The sequence below is a fragment of the Phocoena phocoena genome, chromosome 2, assembly GCF_963924675.1.
Source record: "Phocoena phocoena chromosome 2, mPhoPho1.1, whole genome shotgun sequence".
Lineage (NCBI taxonomy): Eukaryota > Metazoa > Chordata > Mammalia > Artiodactyla > Phocoenidae > Phocoena > Phocoena phocoena.
The window spans coordinates 167203444-167224816 of record NC_089220.1 but is presented as its reverse complement, the minus strand read 5'-3'; the positions used below and the strand labels follow the sequence as shown (position 1 = coordinate 167224816).

At 38.0% G+C, this 21373-nt stretch overlaps 1 protein-coding gene across 1 annotated transcript in view; it reads right to left on the bottom strand.

Annotated features, from left to right (window-relative positions):
- GPR158 (G protein-coupled receptor 158) overlaps positions 1-21373 on the bottom strand; it is a 316868-nt gene that overhangs the window by 157404 nt on the left and 138091 nt on the right. The window contains exon 3 of the mRNA XM_065872293.1: positions 11755-11857. Coding sequence (XP_065728365.1) covers positions 11755-11857 — 103 coding nt within the window. The remainder of the gene's footprint in view (positions 1-11754; positions 11858-21373) is intronic.

The following is a 21373-nucleotide window of genomic DNA, read 5'->3' as shown; positions in this document are numbered from 1 at the left end:
AGGTTACAGTAGCTCCACAGGAGCACTGGTGAATCTAAAACATTCACCTGTAAACAGGAGACCATCAAGATAAATTGTGACAATTCGTAAACAGTATGTTAACCTATTTGCTTACCTTAATTTTTTTACATTGACATCAGAAAAACATATAACCTCTGGACATTTATACCAAGTTTTAGAAAGATTATATAGAGAGAGACTATTGTATAAAAACTATAAATTTGGGCTTCCCTGGTGGCGCGGTGGTTGCAAGTCTGCCTGCCGATGCAGGGGACGCGGGTTCGTGCCCCGGTCCGGGAGGATCCCGCGTGCCGCAGAGTGGCTGGGCCCGTGAGCCATGGCTGCTGAGCCTGCGCGTCTGGAGCCTGTGCTCCGCAACGGGAGAGGCCACAGCAGTGAGAGGCCCGCGTACCGCAAAAAAAAAAAAAAAAAAAAAACTATAAAGAATTAAATGACCAATAGATTTTCAAATGCCTTTTAAATTCTACTTTTCTATACATTCCAAAGTTTCTTTAATGTGTATATAATTTTTATAATAAAAACGAAATATTTAAAACCAGGACCCTCTAGATAGCAGTGAGCAACGAAGTAAATTTTGCTCCAAATCCCAAAGGCCTAATTAACAAACCAATGCTACAATTACTGAAAACTTTTAGACCTCTGAAATTGTGAAAATTCTATTTTTGTAGCTTTTAATTTGATATAATTTGAAATGCACAGAATAGCTGCAAGAAATCCGTATAAATGGATTAAAAAGATGTGGCACATACACACAGTGGAATATTATTCAGCCATGAGAAAATAGGATATCCTGCCATTTGTTTTCGACATGGATGGACCTTGAGTACGTTATGCTGAGCAAGGTAAGTCAGATAGGGAAAGGCAAGTACTATATGATATCACTAATAGAGAATCATACGTGGAATCTAAAAAAGTCAAACCTGTAAAACACAGAGAGTAAAATGGTAGTTACCAGCTATAGGAGGTGGCGTGTTAAAATTGATGGTGTTTAAAACTACAAACTTGTAAGGAGTAGTAAATAAGCCATAGAGATCTGATGCACAGTACAGTGAATACAGACAATAATATTGTACTATAATGATGTAATGTGATAAATATTGCTTCAATGGCAGTCATATTACAATATATAAATGTATCAAAGTAACACACTGTATACCTTAAATTTACAAAATGTAACAAATTTATCAAATATAAAAAAGAAATCCTATATATTTCTTACCCTGATTCACTAATTATTTACATTCTACAGCATTTACTTTATCATTCATATGTTCTCAATATAAAACTGATGTTTAAAAATGTATATGTATACTATTTTTTTCTGAACCATTTGAGATATTGTATCTCTCTACCTATAAACACTTCAGCTTGTATGTCCTGAGAAAAGAGCATTCTCATACAAATGCACATTACAATGATCAAAGTTGGGAACCTTAATACTGATGAAATTTTTTTTAATGAACAGTCCATATTAAAATTTCATCAATTCTCAGAGTCATGTCCTTTGTAGCTATTATCTATCCAGGATGAAATCCAGGATCATGCATTACATTTAGGTGCCACATCTCTAGTCTCTGATCTGAAACACGATTAAATAAAAAAGTATTTTTTCTAGTCTCCCAAAACACTTTTCTGATCAGTTTGCAAATTTTGCTGAGTTTTATAAGGTTTTTGTTTTACAAACTATGATCAGCATATTTTTAAGAATGTACCATACAGCAAACATACAGCTGTTGAAAAATAATGTATATTAGGGCTTCCCTGGTGGCGCAGTGGTTGAGAGTCCACCTGCCGATGCAGGGGACACGGGTTCGTGCCCCGGTCCGGGAAGATCCCACATGCTGCGGAGCGGCTGGGCCCGTGAGCCATGGCCGCTGAGCCTGCGCGTCCGGAGCCTGTGCTCCGCAGCAGGAGAGGCCACAACAGTGAGAGGCCCGCGTACCGCCAAAAAAAAAAAAAGTTTATTAAATGCATATAATAAATACTAAATTATATATCTGTATGTTACTGTTGGCTACATTTTTTACATGAAATAATAAAGTGCAATACTTTACATCATTAAATCAGGAAATAAAGATTATTTCTTAGTGAGTCCTTCATTTTTATGCTGTTCTTTTAAATTCTGTACTGCTTATGATATTCTAATAAGATTAGGACAGTTAACACTATTAACAATGCCTTTCTAAATATTTCACCCCATTTGGAGATTTTTTTAAAACTTCTATTGAAATAAATTAGACAATTCAAAATAATCCAAAAAATGAGGAGATACAGTTTTAAATAATGTGCTTAGACATCCTATCTTATGAAATCTGAATTTCAGTTAACAGTGCTATCATTCCCATAGACAATGGACTTGAGGACATGGGGAGGGGGAACGGTAAGCTGGGACAAAGTGAGAGAGTAGCATTGACATATATACACTACCAAATATAAAACAGATAGCTAGTTGGAAGCAGCTGCATCGCAAGGGGATATCAGCTCCGTGGTTTGTGACCACTTAGAGGGGTGGAATAGGGAGGATGGGAGGGAGGTGCAAGAGGGAGGGGATGTGGGGATATATGTATACATATAGCTGATTCTCTTTTTTATACAGCAGAAAGTAACATTGTAAAGCAATTATACTCCAATAAAGATGTTTTTTTAAAAAAATAGTGCTGTCATTCCTACCTAGCCACACCTGTTTCCACAAAAAAGCTCAGCAAAGAATAAACTGCATTACCCATTAATTAAAAGTTGTCCTTATACATAATATTAAGTAGAAATATCTTAAACATTTTCCTTTAACAAGGTAATACCATCCTTTTCCTTTGAAGGGAATTGCAAACGGAATTAGAAGGTAACATTAGAAAACTCATGTGGCAAAATTCTATTTGAATGCCGGCTGCCAAAAAAAAAAAAAAAATCACATTGTGTATACATTGAGAAATTTCATTTGTCATAAAAATCCAAGTGGTAATTTCAGTCACTGCTGATGAAACACTAAAACTTTTCAGAAGTTTTCTTAAAATACTAGTTTTTAAAAATTTTTCTGAAGATTTAACAAATGAACAAACTAAAGGAAAACTTCTCTCCTGCTGCTCCTCCTCTATTTTTTTTATAGAAAAAAAATACATCTTTCTTAATCTCTTAGATTGATACCCCCTGGGAATAAATTATAGAAGTGTCAAACTGGTACATCAAAATGTATTTACCTTTTTTACAACTTGTGCACATATTTCAAAATGTACCCCAGAAAGTTTTCTTCCTATATTTTATGGAAGAAAAACACTTGAGTTTCTGATTTAGAAAAGAATGAGGAATGAATTTGAGGGGGGAGGTGGATTGAAGCAGAAATGATATATTTCAGGTCTTCATAGTATAAATATTATGTAGAAATATCACTATTGTATTAAGGGTTTTGCTGATTAAGACACTTAAGTGCCAGAAGTATAAACTTGTGTTTTCACAATAGTAAAAACACAACATTTGGACATTTGAGTATCTGGATAGAAACCATACCTCCCCTTGAAAGCCTGTTAAACCTTAAAGCTCTTACATTTGACCTAATTTACTAATATTGGACAGTGAGTTATATTTTACTCAAGATTGCCCTCATTTGTTGTTTGCGGGTATTGCAATATGTGCTGGGAAGATGATGGGTCTGTCCTAGCTTAGAAACCTCGCTTTTTTACTCACTTCTTTTTCTCCAGTTCTAAACAATGTCTGGCACAGAGGCAGTGCCCAGTAATATTTTTGACAGATGGATTTTCAGACACATAAACCAATCAACAAACCAGCTGATCAGAGGTCCCTTCTTGGAGGTGTTGTGGCCCTCAGTGCTAGGAACTGGTTCAGGCAAAAGAAGCTTAGAGCTTGGATCTTTGCAAGACCAGTCCCATGTGTCTATATGTCACAGACCCCCCTTCTTTCCATTCAACAGGCATGAGAGAAAAAGATAAGTCACAGACAATGAACATAACTCAGCTGGAAGTAACAAAGAATCAAGTCAGACAATGAGGGTTCAGCATTAGCTCTCCATACAAATAATGCTCATCTGACATCATTATTAGGGTAAACATCTTCTTCTTTTCCAAACACATATCTGATTTTTCTTTAGAACTGGAGGGAACGTATTCATCAATCAATGTTTGGAGTTAAAATGCTGCAATGAGCTAACCATGGGAAGATATATTTGTTCATTATTTCATCTGTTTAAGATGATGAAGTAATCTGCCTCCCGTCTCCAGCTTGATAAAATCACATCCAAAAATTAAGTGGAAATAGGTACATGCACATGAGTAGCTCCAATACACTCAGGAGATTTCTGTGCATATTTGGTTCAACATGTATAATATTCATGAGGAGAGAACAGTTAGCAAACTGTGGTTATGCTCACACTGTTGTCCAAAAAGACTGCTACTGTTAGGACATGAATACATATTTGCATATCCTAAAATCAGGAGTAGCTAATATACTTTCATGCACTTATATCATGAATGGCTAGCTGTAACAATAAGCTCAAAATGAAGCCCAGTGCAAAAATTTTTTAATTTATATTTCCTCACTATGAATATAGTCAATCTTTCCCTGTATTTCTATATGCTTACATATACATCTTATATTCACTTTTCTATTGTCTTCTAGATTTTTATTTCTTATAAGTAACTGTAGTAGTATTTTTCTTTGGACAAAAATACCACCTTAGATAGATCTTGGAACAATTCTGATCTGAATTATAAAATTATTAAACACAAATGGATTTTTTTTTCTTTTTTTGCCTATGGACTATTTATTCAATCTCCACAACACCCAATATATAAGTACTATAAATAAAAAGACTAAATTCTCCATATTCACTTTATTATAATAATCACTATAATTTGGGGGATATCATGTTATCTCAACTACTCCTCATAACTACCAAGGGCATAGATTTCACTCTTCCTGATGTATGAATAAGGGGAGAGTCTCAGAATATATGAGAAACTTCCCAAGTCTCCTGTGAGTAAGTGGAGATAAGACTCAAATCCATCTGTCTGACTCAAAGGCCATCCTCATACAAAGAGCCTGCTAGATTATAAATTGTCTAAGTCAGCAATCATTTGCAATTATGAACAGTTTCCTCTAGAAAAAACATATGGCCTACTGTGAACACTGGAATGAATGCCGAGTGGGAACCAAACATACTGAGTGTACTGGTTTTCTATTACAAATTACCACAAATTTGGTACCTTAAAACAACACAAATCTATACTGCTTCTTACATGAAATATAATACACAGTTGACCCTTGAACAACACAGGTTTGAACTGTGTAGGTTCACTTACACGTGCATTTTTCTCACTGCACATGTACTACAGTACTACATGATCCATGGTCGGCTGAATCAATGTATGTGGAACCACAGATAAGGAAGGCCGACTATAAAGTTATACACAGATTTTCAACTTCACAGGGGCCAGTGCCCCTAACCCTGTGTGGTTCAAGAGTCAACTACAGTTATATTCATTCTGATATTTCTATAGCTCAGAAGTCTGATATGGGTCTCACTGGGTTATCACCAAGGTGTGAGCAGGGCTGCATTTTCTTCTGGAGAGTCCAGGAGAGACGTTATTTCCTCGCCTTTTCCAGCTTCTTGAGGCCACCTCCATTCCTTGGCTTGTGGACCCTTTCCTCCATCTTCAAAGACAGTGATGTAGCATTTCTCAAGCATCCCTCCTTGTGTCCTTACATCTGTCTCTAACTACCACTGGGAATAGTTCTCTGCGTTTCAGGACTCACGTGATTAGGCTGGACCCACCTGGAGAATCGAGGATAATCTCCCCATCTCAATGTTTGTAATTTAATCACATCTGACAAGTTCCTTTTTGCCACGTGAAGTACCATTTTCACAGGTTGTGAAAACTGGAACATGCACATCTTTTGGGGTTTACGGGGCACTATTCCGCTTACTACAATGAGCTAATGTATGAATAATTGACAGTCCAATTCCCCTGCCAGAGGTTTTTTAAGACTTGGGGGAAGTTGATTGTTAACACAAGTGAGTCTCTAATTAGCAGTCTAATAATGTAAACAAATAAAAAGAATGAAACACCTAAGGGAAAATCTAACAAAGTAAAATTTCAGCTGGTAGGGGAGAAGGAAGACTTTGAGTGGACTGAGTATTATATCTCATAGCGAGGCCCATTTTAAGGATAAAGCTGAAAAACTCTGGGACTTGAAAATGTGTTCCTCAGCTGGGAAGTGGAGCAAATACTAGACGGAAGGGATGAAAATGGGCAGAATATCTGAGGAAAGGGGTGAGCAGAATAAATACAAGCTTTCCAATAGTTATCATAAAAGTAACAATATTTTTGAGCATTTAATACGTGCCAATTACTATGATTAGAACTTTATATTCATTACATCATTGAATCCTTATTTATTCTATAAAGCAGATGGTGTTATCCCAATTTTATATATGGCATAAATGAAGTTTAGGTTAGTTAAATAATTTAGCACAGTGCAAGTAAGTAATGGAGCCAGGATTCAAACCTAAATTAGACTTATTCCAAAGACTATGCTCTTAATTATTGTATTAAACTATGGTAGAAATACAGCTCTGAGATCGGCAACCAGGGAAACCCAACATGGTATGGAGTGTTCCAATAACTGAAAAGAACTAGTTAAAGACAAACGAGGTAAATGAAATAGTCAATAGTCCAAGAAGATTGGCGGCACTGGGAACTCTTCCACTGGCAAATAACCCTATCTGCCAGACATTTAGTGCCTGGACTCCAATCCCTATAAACAGGACTAATGAAAGAAGATGTAAAAACTGAAAATTAGGCAAATGACAGACAAAAGTATAGGCCCAGGCAGTTAGATGGAGAATTTTGCTACTACAACTGAAGTGATTAGAACCAGGTCACAAGGCTTAAGTAAGACCAAGAGCAAAAGTAATGATGTTAATTATGAGAATATGATGTTGAAGCTCTTTTAGTCCATTCCAAGTTTGGGATTAGACTAGAGACTGGACTTAGTCTGCAAAAAGCCAAATATCTCCAGCTCTACGTTCATGAAACAGAAGAGGAATGGGGAGTGTGAGGCCCAAGTGCAACACAAAGATGTGTATCCCAGAGACAGGTTAGCCTTGCTGAGCAGTTTGCTTGGAGCTCAGCATCCCTATACTGTACCTGATTTCAAAGAGTTTTCCATTTCTTTCTTCTGAGACTACACATTTTTTAAATCTCTGCTTTTGGGGGGGCCTTTTTTTTTTTTTTTTAATATTTTTTTTTTTTTTGCAGTACGCAGGCCTCTCACTGCTGTGGCCTCTCCTGCCGCGGAGCACAGGCTCCGGACGCACAGGCCCAGCGGCCACGGCTCACGGGCCCAGCCGCTCCGCGGCACGCGGGATCCTCCCAGACCTGGGCACGAACCCGCGCCCCCTGCATCGGCAGGCAGACCCTCAACCACTGCGCCACCAGGGAAGCCCGGGGGTGCGTTTTTTCCCCCACCATCAACAGAGTTGGCAAAGCAGGGATTGTCATTTTTAGATGTGGGTCATTTGTTAGATGGGTTTATCTGGAAATGCATGTGAGCTGAAGTTGATCCACAAGGCAAGAGAGGTAAGACTGAGAGAGAGGCTGGTAATGTGTCCCATGAAAGAGAAAGGAGATTGTACTGAAGACAGAGTTCAAACTGTGACAGATGGATTTGAGGAAGATGAGCTTGTCATAAGCTCGTATTTCAACAACCTGGAAGTGAACAACCTGGATTTGAAGAGACAGTTACACATCAGTACTTGGCGATTCTGAAATCCTGCTGCTATCCAGATGTCAGATCCTATTAGCTCTCCTATGACCACCAATCTAAAGAGATGCCAGGAACACAGTCTCTGGGCTGTCAGCACAGTTTTAAATCAAGTCATCTGAACGTATCTTTGTTGTTCTTTACAAGCTTTTTGTTTACTGTGGGCCTAGGTCTAAATAAAGATTTTTAAATCACTTCATATTTTAACAGGATTTTTAACAGTCACACTGACATTTTCTCTAAGAGATCAACACCACATCTTAGCTCCTCTCTCCAAATGGGATACAAGACTATATGTGGGAATTTCAGGTCTTTTTCTAGATTCACAGCTATAAATAAGTAAATTTTACCTTTGAGAGGCATCCCTTTCTGTTTTCTATATCCCACTTTCCCTATCAAGCAACTGATTTCCTCCTGTTGCCTTTAACTCCCAAGTCTTCTTTGTATTGTCCTTCTCAATGCAGCACTGGTTGTTACAGACTTTTGCTGTCCCATCTTCCTTCTGATCTATGTAGAATTCATTCTCTAAGAATTCTAGTTTAAAAAATTGGTTATCCTAATATAATAAAGTATGTGAGACAAAGTGCTAAATACCAATGGTACTTAAGGAGTCACTCTGTACATGTATCACTGATGTGTGTTTATATACGTGTTTGCTTATTCACTTATTTAACTATATCTATGAACACTTATTATGTGCCATGTACTATGCTAGCTGTTTTGCATTACATTATCTCATTTATTGGGTCTTCGATGCTTTCTTTACCTTTGGCCCAAGGGATACATGTAGTCATTCCTTACTTCACAGAAACCACCTCAAGAATATATAAAAACGACTACCCATATGAATTGCCTGGCTACTATGATTAAAAACTTAACACATTAAAACAGAGGTATGTAGTAAAATTCTAATAGTAAACCAAATTTTTTTTTAAATGTTTGGCTAGCCCTTGGTAGAATACCCTACTGAGCTGTAACTCCTGGTCCTTAGGACAAGGAATGAATACTGTTAGATTTTCATGCAACCTGGCAAGGCCATCAGGAAAGACATTTTTGGTCAAAGAGCACTTTACTGACTTCAAATTATAACATGTAGCTAGCTTTCTCTTCTGTCATTGAGGCAGGCCAGTTCTAGCTAAGTATGTGCTGAGGTCAAAGCTGAATCACAGGTATGCCCAAATATAGCTCATCTTTCTGAAAACTGTGGCCTCCTTTCCACAGCTGCTGTGTGTACAACACACGAGTTATTAGCCTTACGCAGAGAAGCGGCCCCTTCTTAGACAGAGTAGGTCCAGTGAAAAGCACTGGCTTTTAAAATAAGGAGGAAAGTAGGAGTATGCAAATTAAATAAAGATAAGTTGTTAAAGGTTAACTAGTTTCTCCTGGTGGTGTTATAAGCAAATGGCATAGTCATTCTCTAGTTCTACAATATTTAAATGTTTTATTTCAGTCACATAGTGGGAGCTGAGAACAAATGTGGGTAAACCAGATACAAAATACCTTCACAGAACATAAGCTAAAACCTATTCCCTTAATCCTTCAGTGTTGAATCATATGTTATGTCTGGACCATAAATATGAAGAATGCCAAAGTAGCTGGGCTATTGCCATGATCTTGTACACACACACACACACACACACACACACACACACACACATCATATCCATGCTGAAAATATGTTACCGTCATTGCTATTGTATTAGTTTTCTATTGCTGTGTAATAACTTATTGGAAACCTAGGGCTGAAAACACCTATCATTACATCCCAGTTTCTGTTGATCAGAGGTCTGGCACAGTGAAGCTGGGCTCTCTGCTCAGGGTCTCACTAGACTAAAACCAAGGTTTTGGCTAGGCTATATTCTCATCTGGAGCTTCCAAATGTATTCACACTGTTGGAAGAACCTATAGATCTTTGCATTTATACAGCTGAGGTTCCTGTTTTCTTGCTGGCTGCCTTAGCTCTTAGGGGCCACCCTCAGGTCCTAGCCACATGGCCCTCTCACAACAAGCTAATTTATTTCTTCAAAGCTGGCACTAGAATCTCTCTCCAGTCTGCTACTATGGGAAGGAGTCATTTAATGCAATATGATCACTTGAGCAACTATACCATCACCTTTGCTACATAACATAGCCTAGCAAGGGAGTGAGTACCTCGTTGTATTCACAGATGCCACCCACACTTAAGGGGAGGAGATCTGTACAGCACATATGGGAGCAGAATCTTGGAGGCCATCTTGGAGGCCTACAACAACTATTACTCAGAACAAGGGCTGAACCCTGTGAATTATATGACTGAGGAGAGAGCAAAATGTTACTTCCAGAACCTAGAAGTCAAGTGTAAACTGTCTCAAGATGAAGAACAGTGCTTTCCAAGAAAAAAAGAAGAAAAAAATCCATAAATGTCTACCAAGTTTCCCAGAGGAAGACACTCAGGTCTAAATTTCACTGTATACTTTGAACTACACCCAGTAGAGATGCAAATTCCTATATAGACCGATAATAAGGCTGACAAAGACTTATGGATGACTACCTAAATGATACCTGTACCTCAGTTTTGGCAACGCCAAACCCTGTACCTCCTTTCTCCACTACATTCCTTCTTGTTATACCCAATAGCTGGCTACAAGCCAACGTGGCAACACTGCATTCTCTAGAGGTAGAGTAAAAAAAATCAATATTCAAATAGTAACTTTGACATTTTCTGGAGTAAGATTAAAACAACCAGGTCAGCAAGTTTTGATTCTGCAATACCTGCATACCTCAGAGATATTGTGGGTTTGATTCCAGACCACTGCAATAAAGTGAAATCGCAATAAAGCAAGTCACATGAATTTTTTTGGTTTCCCACTGCATATAAAAGTCATGCTTACAGCATTCTGCAGTCTATTAAGTGTACAATATCACTATGTCTAAAAAACCAATATACAGACCTTAATTTAAAAATGCTTTATTCATAAAAAAGTGCTAATCATCATCTGACAACACAGGGTTGCCACAAACCTTCAATTTGTAAAAAAGCACAATATCTTTGATGCATAACAAAGCAAAGCACGATAAAATGAGGTATGCCTGTATATCTCCTGTATAATCACCTCCCCTTGAATTATGGTGGACCTGTAAGTATGATGAGATAGGCTTTCCTTTGATAAAGTGACATTACATGGCAAAGTGATGGGATAGTCATTCCCATGACTGATATAATGATTATATTATATAAGACTCCATCTGAACAGACCGTGGATATTTTCTTGGTAGCCTTGAAAAGTAAGGGTCACATGAGTAGGCCTTGAGGAGACTTCTAGGAGCTGAGAGTAAGCCCCGGTTGGCGGCTAGCAATAAAATGGGGACCTCACACGTACAGTTGAAAGGAACCTAATTCTGTCAATGACCTGAATGAACTTGAAAGAAGTCCCTGAGCCTCAGATCAGATCACATCACAGACGACCCCTTGATTTTGGCTCCGTGAGACCCTGTGCAGAGGAACCAGCTAACCCCTGACTGAAAAGCTAATCAGTTGAAACTGTGTGATAATATGATTGTGTTGCCTTAAGGTGTTAACTCTGTGGCACTTCTTCATGCAGCATAGAGACCTAACATATAAACAAATTGAAACATAAATAAAAAAAGCAAACTAGCAAAATTAGCTTTAGGAATTTTCTGCAGCAACACCTCTTAGTAACTGAATCCCAACTGGTCTCACTGAGTAGCTACAGTATTTCCAGGCATTTAAAATGTATTGAAAACAAAAATATACCTTAAAAAACCCCCACATTTTTTGGTGGTACTCCAGAGGATTGGAGATGACAAACTAAAGCAAAAACTCCTTAAGTGATGAAAGAATGCCAAACCAGTGGGGATTTAATCATCTAACTCCAACAAGGTTAAAAGAAAATCTAAATAATTAATTATGATAGATATTATGTGTATTCACATATATGCACAGAAGCAAAGGGCACTTACTCTGAAAGCTGTTCACTGAGAAGACTCGAGGATGATAGAATCCTGCTTTGCAAATGCACTGATAGGCTCCAAGCACGAATCCTAGGCCCTTAATCGGCATACACTATGAGAAAGAAAAGACAGCAGTACCGTTGATCATAGTTTACTTCACAGTATAAAGACTCACAGATATCCATCATTGCAAATGGTAACAGAGAGACCACATTTTCCAGAAATAAAATATCTCATTTTTGAACTTTATTTTAGGTTTGTTTGCCCACAGACATTTTTTTAAGTAGTTTTCTTTCTAAATATATGCCATTACAGCTGCAGTTGCCATACATCTTTAACTCATTCAGTTGCCATAGGAAGTAATTATAGACAGTTCTTTTTAATGCCTCACGTATCATCTTATTGCCGTAAGAGATATTTCTTAAGCCTATAAGAATATTTTTAAAAGTGATTCCATGCGAAATATTTCCACCAAAGCAAAGGTAGGTAGGTAGATGGACAGACAGATACATAGAATTTAAGATGTGGAAATTGCCTTTAAGAATTAAATATTCATCAAATTTCATCCTCGGATTAAAAAATACAAATTGATGGAATAACAAAACAAGTAAACTTTAAAGTGTAATTTAGAAGAGGAAAAAAAGATAAATTAATGATCTGAAGTGCTCTTTACCTAAAATCTGTTTCATAGATAAATATTCTACATGTACATAAACATGAAGAAAAGTAATGATTGGCTTTCCAAATATATCACACCAATAGACATGATGGACATCCCAAAAGCTTATTATTGGCGTCTTTCAAGAATATCACTGAACCCTAGCAAAATTCAGTTTAACATACTTCATTTCTTTTTTTTTTTAACATCTTTATTGGAGTATAATTGCTTTACAATGGTGTGTTAGTTTCTGCTTTATAACAAAGTGAATCAGCTATACATATACATATATCCCCATATCTCCTCCCTCTTGCGTCTCCCTCCCACTCTCCCTATCCCACCACTCTAGGTGGTCACAAAGCACCGAGCTGACCTCCCCATGCTATGCTGCTGCTTCCCACTAGCTATCTATTTTACATGTGGTAGTATTTATAAGTCCATGCCACTCTCTCACTTTGTTCCAGCTTACCCTTCCCCCTCCCCGTGTCCTCAAGTCCATTCTCTACCTCTGCATGTTTATTCCTGTCCTACTCCTAGGCTCTTCAGAACCTTTTTTTTTTTAGATTCCATATATATATGTTAGCATACGGTATTTGCTTTTCTCTTTGTGACCTACTTCACTCTGTATAACAGACTCGAGGTCCATCCACCTCACTACAAATAACTCAATTTCATTTCTTTTAATGGCTGAGTAATATTCCATTGTATACATATGCCACATCTTCTTTATCCACTCATCTGTTGATGGACACTTAGGTTGTTTCCATGTCCTGGCTATTGTAAATACTGCTGCGATGAACACTGTGGTACATGACTCTTTTTGAATTATGGTTTTCTCAATTGACTCAAGTGCTGGGTCATATTGTAGTAATATTTTCAGTTTTTTAGGGAACCTCCATACTGTTCTCCATAGTGGCTGTATCAACTTACATTCTCACCAACAGTGCAACAGCGTTCCCTTTTCTCCACACCCTCTCCAGCATTCACTGTTTGTAGATTTTTTTTCTTTTTTTTTTTGCGGTACGCGGGCATTCCCCATTGTGGAGCACAGGCTCCGAATGCGCAGGCTCAGCGGCCATGGCTCACGGGCCCAGCCGCTCCGCGGCATGTGAGATCTTCCCGGACCAGGGCACAAACCTGTGTCCCCTGCGTCGGCAGCGGACTCCCAACCACTGCGCCACCAGGGAAGCCCTTTATTTATTTATTTATTTTGTGGTACGCGGGCCTCTCACTGTTGTGGCCTCTCCCATTGTGGAGCACAGGCTCCGGACGCGCAGGCTCAGTGGCCATGGCTCACGGGCCCAGCCGCTCCGCGGCATGTGGGATCTTCCCGGACCGGGGCACGAACCCGTGTCCCCTGCACTGGTAGGTGGGCTCTCAACCACTGCGCCACGAGGGAAGCCCTGTTTGTAGATTTTTTGATGATGGCCACTCTGACTGGTGTGAGGTGATACCTCACTGTAGTTTTGATTTGCATTTCTCTAATGATTAGTGATGTTGAGCACCCTTTCATGTGTTTATTGGCAATCTGTATGTCTTCTCTGGAGAAATGTCTATTTAGGTCTTCTGCACATTTTTGGATTGGGTTTTTTGTTTTTTTGATATTGAGTTGTATGAGCTGCTTGTAAATTTTGGAGGTTAATCCTTTGTCAGTTGCCTCATTTCCAAATATTTTCTCCCATTCTGAGGGTTGTCTTTTCGTCTTATTTATGGTTTCCTTTGCTGTACAAAAGCTTTGAAGTTTCATTAGGTCCCATTTGTTTATTTTTGTTTTTATTTCCGTTTCTCTAGGAGGTGGGTCAAAAAGGATCTTGCTGTGATTTATGTCAGAGTGTTCTGCCTATGTTTTCCTCTAAGAGTTTTAGAGTGTCTGGCCTTACATTTAGGCCTTTAATCCATTTTGAGTTTATTTTTGTGTCTGGTGTTAGGGAGTGTTTGAATTTCATTCTTTCTTTTACATGTAGCTGTCCAGTTTTCTCAGCACCACTTATTGAAGAGACTCTCTTTTCTCCACTGTATATTCTTGCCTCCTTTATCAAAGATATGTGTGTGGGTTTATCTCTGGGCTTTCTATCCTGTTCCATTGGTCTATATTTCTGTTTTTGTGCCAGTACCATACATACTTAATTTCTGCTATATTCAATTACATAAGGATGAAATAACTTCCATTAAAATACAGTTTATCAGTAAAACAGGGTGTTTCAAGAATTTGCTCAACACTTAAATTTCTTTTTTGATAGCTCTCTACCAAGATCCCAACACTTTACCTTTTTGCCATTATAACCTATTAGAGGAGTTTAGAATTTAGTGAATCTGAAAGTTACAAATAGTGACCCTCTGACAGAGGCCCTTGAGAGAAAATACTAAATTATCTAACTAATAATCCCTCAATCTAAGCTTTCATGATTAGTAATAAGATCAAAATTGCATATCATGAAAATTCCAGCAAACAATAAAGTATTTATATGTAAGGTAGCAAGAGCTAATACATGCTCTAAATTCATAGGTTATAGCAAGAAAATCTTTGAAAAAGAGCTTTCTAAAAGACCTTGAATATTTTATTTCATTAATACCCTTTTTTTTTCACCCAACACTCATATCTTGCAAATGAAAACACAGTTCTTGACCCAGAGCAAAATACAAGGACAGACAAGTACCAGTCAATTCAACTGGGTTGGCAAGTAGTTATGAAAGAACTATTGTGTGTGTAGAGAATTCCTCCAGGACTTAAATGAAATAACACATCCTACTTATAAAGGTCTAGTGATATAGTGGGTCAGGTCCTATTTCTGAATTGTATAAATAAAAAGGCAATTGTAACACTTACTTTGGAGAAGTACTAGTATTATAAGAGATCATATTGTTTGTGGTCAGTCAGAAAACATATGCCTGAATTCTGTCTTACTAGTTATGTGAATTTGGGGCTGTCCTCTTAACTTCGCTGAGACTTATTTTTTTTAACTTGTAAGAACAATCATTCAATTAGATTCAGGAACACTTTGAAGAAAGCAGAACTACCAAGATGTCCTAATAGCTGAAATACAGGGTATAAGAAGAGAAGAATAATGGATGACTCCCAGGATTTTGGCCTGAGCAACCTTAAGAATGGAGCTGCCATCAAGGATCTGGGAAAGGCTGCAGGTGGAGTTGATTTGGAGAAGAGAACACAAGTTCAGTTTTGCAAATGTTAAGTGTGAAGTGTCTATTTGAAATTTAATTCCTGATATCAAATAAGTAGTCTGGGGCTTCCCTGGTGGCGCAATGGTTGAGAGTCCGCCTGCCGGTGCAGGGGACACGGGTTTGTGCCCTGGTCCGGGAAGATCCCACATTCCGCGGAGCGGCTGGGCCCGTGAGCCATGGCCGCTGAGCCTGCACATCCGGAGCCTGTGCTCCACGACGGGAGACGCCACAACACTGAGAGGCCCGGGTACCACAAAAAAAACAAGTAGTCTGATAAAGTAGTATGGAGTTTGGGAGAGATGTCTGGGCTCTATAATTTGGGATTCATTTGCATAAAGACGATAGACAAAGCCATGAGATCAGATAAGACTAGATCATTAAGGGAGTGCCTGTAGGCAGTGAAGTTAATAGATACAAAGGGATGAGACTCAGGACACTCCGAGGCTAAAAGGTTAGGCAGAAGGAAGAAGCAAAGGACACTGAGGAGTGCAATTCAGTGAGGTACCATTATTTAATTAACTAGATTGTGACACTAAGTGCATAACATGGAATTTCTTGTGAGTTACATTTATTAAACATTCACCCAGCCAAGATATATCCAAGCAAACTAAGTCTTAGATACTAAGAATAGCAGTGCAGTTTAAATATTCTGCTTCACTGGAATTTTAAGGTTAATGCTATTCATTTAATCAGCACTAATTCCCTGGTAATATGACTCGGCACTGCAACAGTGGCTCAGTTGAGAATTTTAAATGTTTAAGGCAGATCTGAAAGTTTATTGGAATAAGAGTATCTCTTTAATATAAGCTAACTATAGAGCTGAAAGAAAATGAAGTTTTTTAAAAACTCTATTGATTAGATAAACATCAATAAATGTGGATTAGATAATTAGTTGATTAGATAAACATCACCAAATATAAAGTCCCCTGAACTTAAAAAAAAATGCTTGCTAATTTTATTATGGGAAACACTGCAATATGAATTATTAGTTACCTCAAACTCTTTGTTCATCTTAAGATTAAATTATCTTATATCCTTAAAGAAAAATTTTTAAATGTTCAACCTGTTAAATTCAATAAAAGAATATCATCTGTTACAGTGGAAAAAAAAAAAAAAGAATATAATTCTGCTACACACACTATGTGTGGAACCGAATGTGCTGTTGCTTACACACACTTGTCTTGGAGTGTAAAAGTGATCTTACCATACTTTCATGTTCCATCCACCACCACCATTCTGTAGCTACTTCAATTTGGCCACCTCCCAGCCAAACTTATACATTTTCAAGATGAGGCAATTCGTGTACTAGTTTAGCTAATTTCTCTTTTAATCTCCATAAGTATGGTGACTACTGAACCTATGTTTACTGTAATTGGACTAACTGCTTTTTATATTTTTTTCTCCTTAGGGATTTAGAATATAAACATAAATCCTCACTAGATTCAGGAGAAAAAAAATCTTCAAAATTTTACCATAACATTAAGATGTTCATTTTAGATATTAAAGATCTTTATTTTATATACTCAAATCTAAATCTTTCTACTTTATCTTCATAGAAGTCCAAAAGGGTGGAAATGGAAAAAGCAGCACTTCTTCTTCCATAAGGGTAGCTCTTCCATGAGACCCTTTGATAAAATTAAGCTCTTCATATTAAGAGTTAAGGCACCCTTGTGAGTGACGTAGGTGCTCAAAAGATTGGATGCCTTATTTGATGAACCTTACGAAGCCACCAGGAGAGACTTCCTAAGGAGAGATCTTGAGAGCCCACAATCAAAGATAGGTCCCTAGGAGTAATCCAGATCCAAATGGGAAGAGATGTTGCTTAAGAGTTTAGAGAAAAATGGACAGATTGCTATAAGTATACAACCGACCAAGTGTGGGTCATGAAGAAACAAAAATTATGTACAAACCTATAACTAGCAGGTAGACTGAATCAGTAATCAAAAACCTCCTAACAGAGAAAAGCCCAGGGCCAGATGGCCTCAATGGACAAACATTTAAAAAAGAATTAACATCAGTATTCTTCAAACTCTTCCAAAAATTGAGAGAGAACAGTTCCTAACTCATTTTATGAGCCCAGAATTACCCTGATATCAAAGCCAGACAAAGATACTACAAGAAAAGAAAACAGTAGACCAATAATCCTGATTAACATTGTTGTGAAAATCTTCAACAAAATACTAGCAAACCATATTCAACATCACATTAAAAGGACTATAGAGCTTTCAGCAGCAAGGAGGTACTTGAGAACAAGAGCCGTGTGGATGAAAGGCTCTTGGTGCTGCAGCCAGGAGTCAGTGCTGTGCCTCTGAGGTGGGAGAGCCAACTTCAGGACACTGGTCCACAAGAGACCTCCCAGCTCCACATAATATCAAATGGTGAAAATCTCCCAGAGATCTCCATCTCAACACCAGCACCCAGCTTCACTCAACGACCAGCAAGCTACAGTGCTGGACACCCTATGCCAAACAACTAGCAAGACAGGAACATAACCCCACCCATTAGCAAGGAGGCTGCCTAAAATCATAGTAAGTCCACAGACACCCCAAAACACACCACCAGACGTGGACCAGCCTACCAGAAAGACAATATCCAGCCTCATCCACCAGAACACAGGCACTAGTCCCCTCCACCAGGAAGCCTACACAACCTACTGAACCAACTTTAGCCACTGGGGACAGACACCAAAAACAACGGGAACTACGAACCTGCAGCCTGCAAAAAGGAGATCCCAAACACAGTAAGATAAGAAAAATGAGAAGACAGAAAAACACACTGCAGATGAAGGAGCAAGATAAAAAGCCACCAGACCTAACAAAGGAAGAGGAAATAGGCAGTCTACCTGAAAAAGAATTCAGAATAATGATAGTAAAGATGATCCAAAATCTTGGAAATAGAATAGACAAAATGCAAGAAACATTTAACAAGGACCTAGAAGAACTAAAGATGAAACAAGCAACGATGAACAACACAATAAATGAAATTAAAAATACTCTAGAAGGGATCAATAGCAGAATAACTGAGGCAGAAGAACAGATAAGTGACCTGGAAGATAAGATAGTGGAAATAACTACTGCAGAGCAGAATAAAGAAAAAAGAAGGAAAAGAATTGAGGACAGTCTCAGAGACCTCTGGGACAACATTAAATGCACCAACATTCGAATTAAAGGGGTTCCAGAAGAAGAAGAGAGAAAGAAAGGGACTGAGAAAATATTTGAAGAGATTATAGTTGAAAACTTCCCTAAAATGGGAAAGGAAATAGTTAATCCAGTCCAGGAAGCAGAGAGTCCCATACAGGATAAATACAAGGAGAAACACGGCAAGACACATATTAAGCTAACTGTCAAAAATTAAATACAAAGAGAACATATTAAAAGCAGCAAGGGAAAAATAACACACAAGGGAATCCCCATAAGGTTAACAGCTGATCTTTCAGCAGAAACTCTGCAAGCCAGAAGGGACTGGCAGGACATATATAAAGTGATGAAGGAGAAAAACCTACAACCAAGATTACTCTACCCAGCAAGGATCTCATTCAGATTTGATGGAGAAATTAAAACCATTACAGACAAGCAAAAGCTGAGAGAGTTCAGCACCACCAAACCAGCTTTAAAACAAATGCTAAAGGATCTTCTCTAGGCAAGAAACACAAAAGAAGGAAAAGACCTACAATAACACCGAAAACAATTAAGAAAATGGGAATAGGAACATACATATCGATAATTACCTTAAATTTAAATGGATTAAATGCTCCCACCAAAAGACACAGATTGGCTGAATGGATATAAAAACAAAACCCATATATATGCTGTCTACAAGAGACCCACTTCAGACCTAGAGACACATACAGACGGAAAGTGAGGGGATGGAAAAAGATATTCCATGAAAATAGAAAGCAAAAGAAAGCCAGAGTAGCAATTCTCATATCAGACAAAATAGACTTTAAAATAAAGACTATTAGAAGAGACAAAGAAGGACACTACATAATGATCAAGGGATCGATCCAAGAAGAAGATATAACAATTGTAAATATTTATGCACCCAACATAGGAGCACCTCAATACATAAGGCAAATACTAACAGACATAAAAGGGGAAATTGATAGAAACACATTCATAGTAGGGGACTTTAACACCCCACTTTCACCAATGGACAGATCATCCAAAATGAAAATAAATAAAGAAACACAAGCTTTAAATGATACATCAAACAAGATGGACTTAATTGATATTTATAGGACATTCCATCCAAAAACAACAGAACACACATTTTTTCAAGTGCTCATGGAACATTCTCGAGGATAGATCATATCTTGGGGCACAAATCAAGCCTTGGTAAATTTAAGAAAACTGAAATCGTATCAAGTATCTTTTCTGACCACAACGCTATGAGACTAGATATCAATTACAGGAAAAGATCTGTAAAAAATACAAACACATGGAGGCTAAACAATACACTACTTAATAACCAAGTGATCACTGAAGAGATCAAAGAGGAAATAAAAAAATACCTAGAAACAAATGAAAATGGAGACATGATGACCCAAAACCTATGGGATGCAGCAAAAGCAGTTCTAAGAGGGAAGTTTAGAGCAATACAATCGTACCTTAAGAAACAGGAAACATCTCGAATAAACAACCTAAACTTGCACCTAAAGCAATTAGAGAAAGAAGAACAAAAAAAACCCAAAGTTAGCAGAAGGAAAGAAATCATAAAGATTAGATGAGAAATAAATGAAAAAGAAATGAAGGAAATGATAGCAAAGATCAATAAAACTAAAAGCTGGTTCTTTGAGAAGATAAACAAAATTGATAAACCATTAGCCAGCCTCATCAAGAAAAAACGGGAGAAGGCTCAAGTCAATAGAATTAGAAATGAAAAAGGAGAAGTAACAACTGACACTGCAGAAATACAAAAGATCATGAGAGATTACTACAAGCAACTATATGCCAATAAAATGGACAACCTGGAAGAAATGGACAAATTCTGAGAAAAGCACAACTTTCCGAGACTGAACCAGGAAGAAATAGAAAATATGAACAGACCAATCACAAGCACTGAAATTGAAACTGTGATTAAAAATCCTCCAACAGGGCTTCCCTGGTGGCGCAGTGGTTGGGAGTCCGCCTGCCAATGCAGGGGACACAGGTTCGTGCCCCGGTCCGGGAAGATCCCACATGCCGCGGAGCAGCTGGGCCCGTGAGCCATGGCCGCTGAGCCTGCGTGTTCGGAAAAATTTAAAAAAAACAAAACAAACAAACAAAAAAAAAATCCTCCAACAAACAAAAGCCCAGGACCAGATGGCTTCACAGGTGAATTCTATCAAACATTTAGAGAAGAGCTAACACCTATTCTTCTCAAACTCTTCCAGAATATAGCAGAGGCAGGAACACTCCCAAACTCATTCTACGAGGCCACCATCACCCTGATACCAAAACCAGACAAAGATGTCACAAAGAAAGAAAACTACAGGCCAATATCACTGATGATCATAGATGCAAAAATCCTCAACAAAATACTAGCAAACAGAATCCAACAGCACATTAAAAGGATCATACACCATGATCAAGTGGAGTTTATTCCAGGAATGCAAGGATTCTTCAATATATGCAAATCCATCAATGTGATACACCATATTAACAAACTGAAGGAGAAAATCCATATAATCGTCTCAATAAAGGCAGGGAAAGCTTTCGACAAAATTCAACACCCATTTATGATAAAAACCCTGCAGAAAGTAGGCATAGAGGGAACTTTCCTCAACATAATAAAGGCCATATATGACAAACC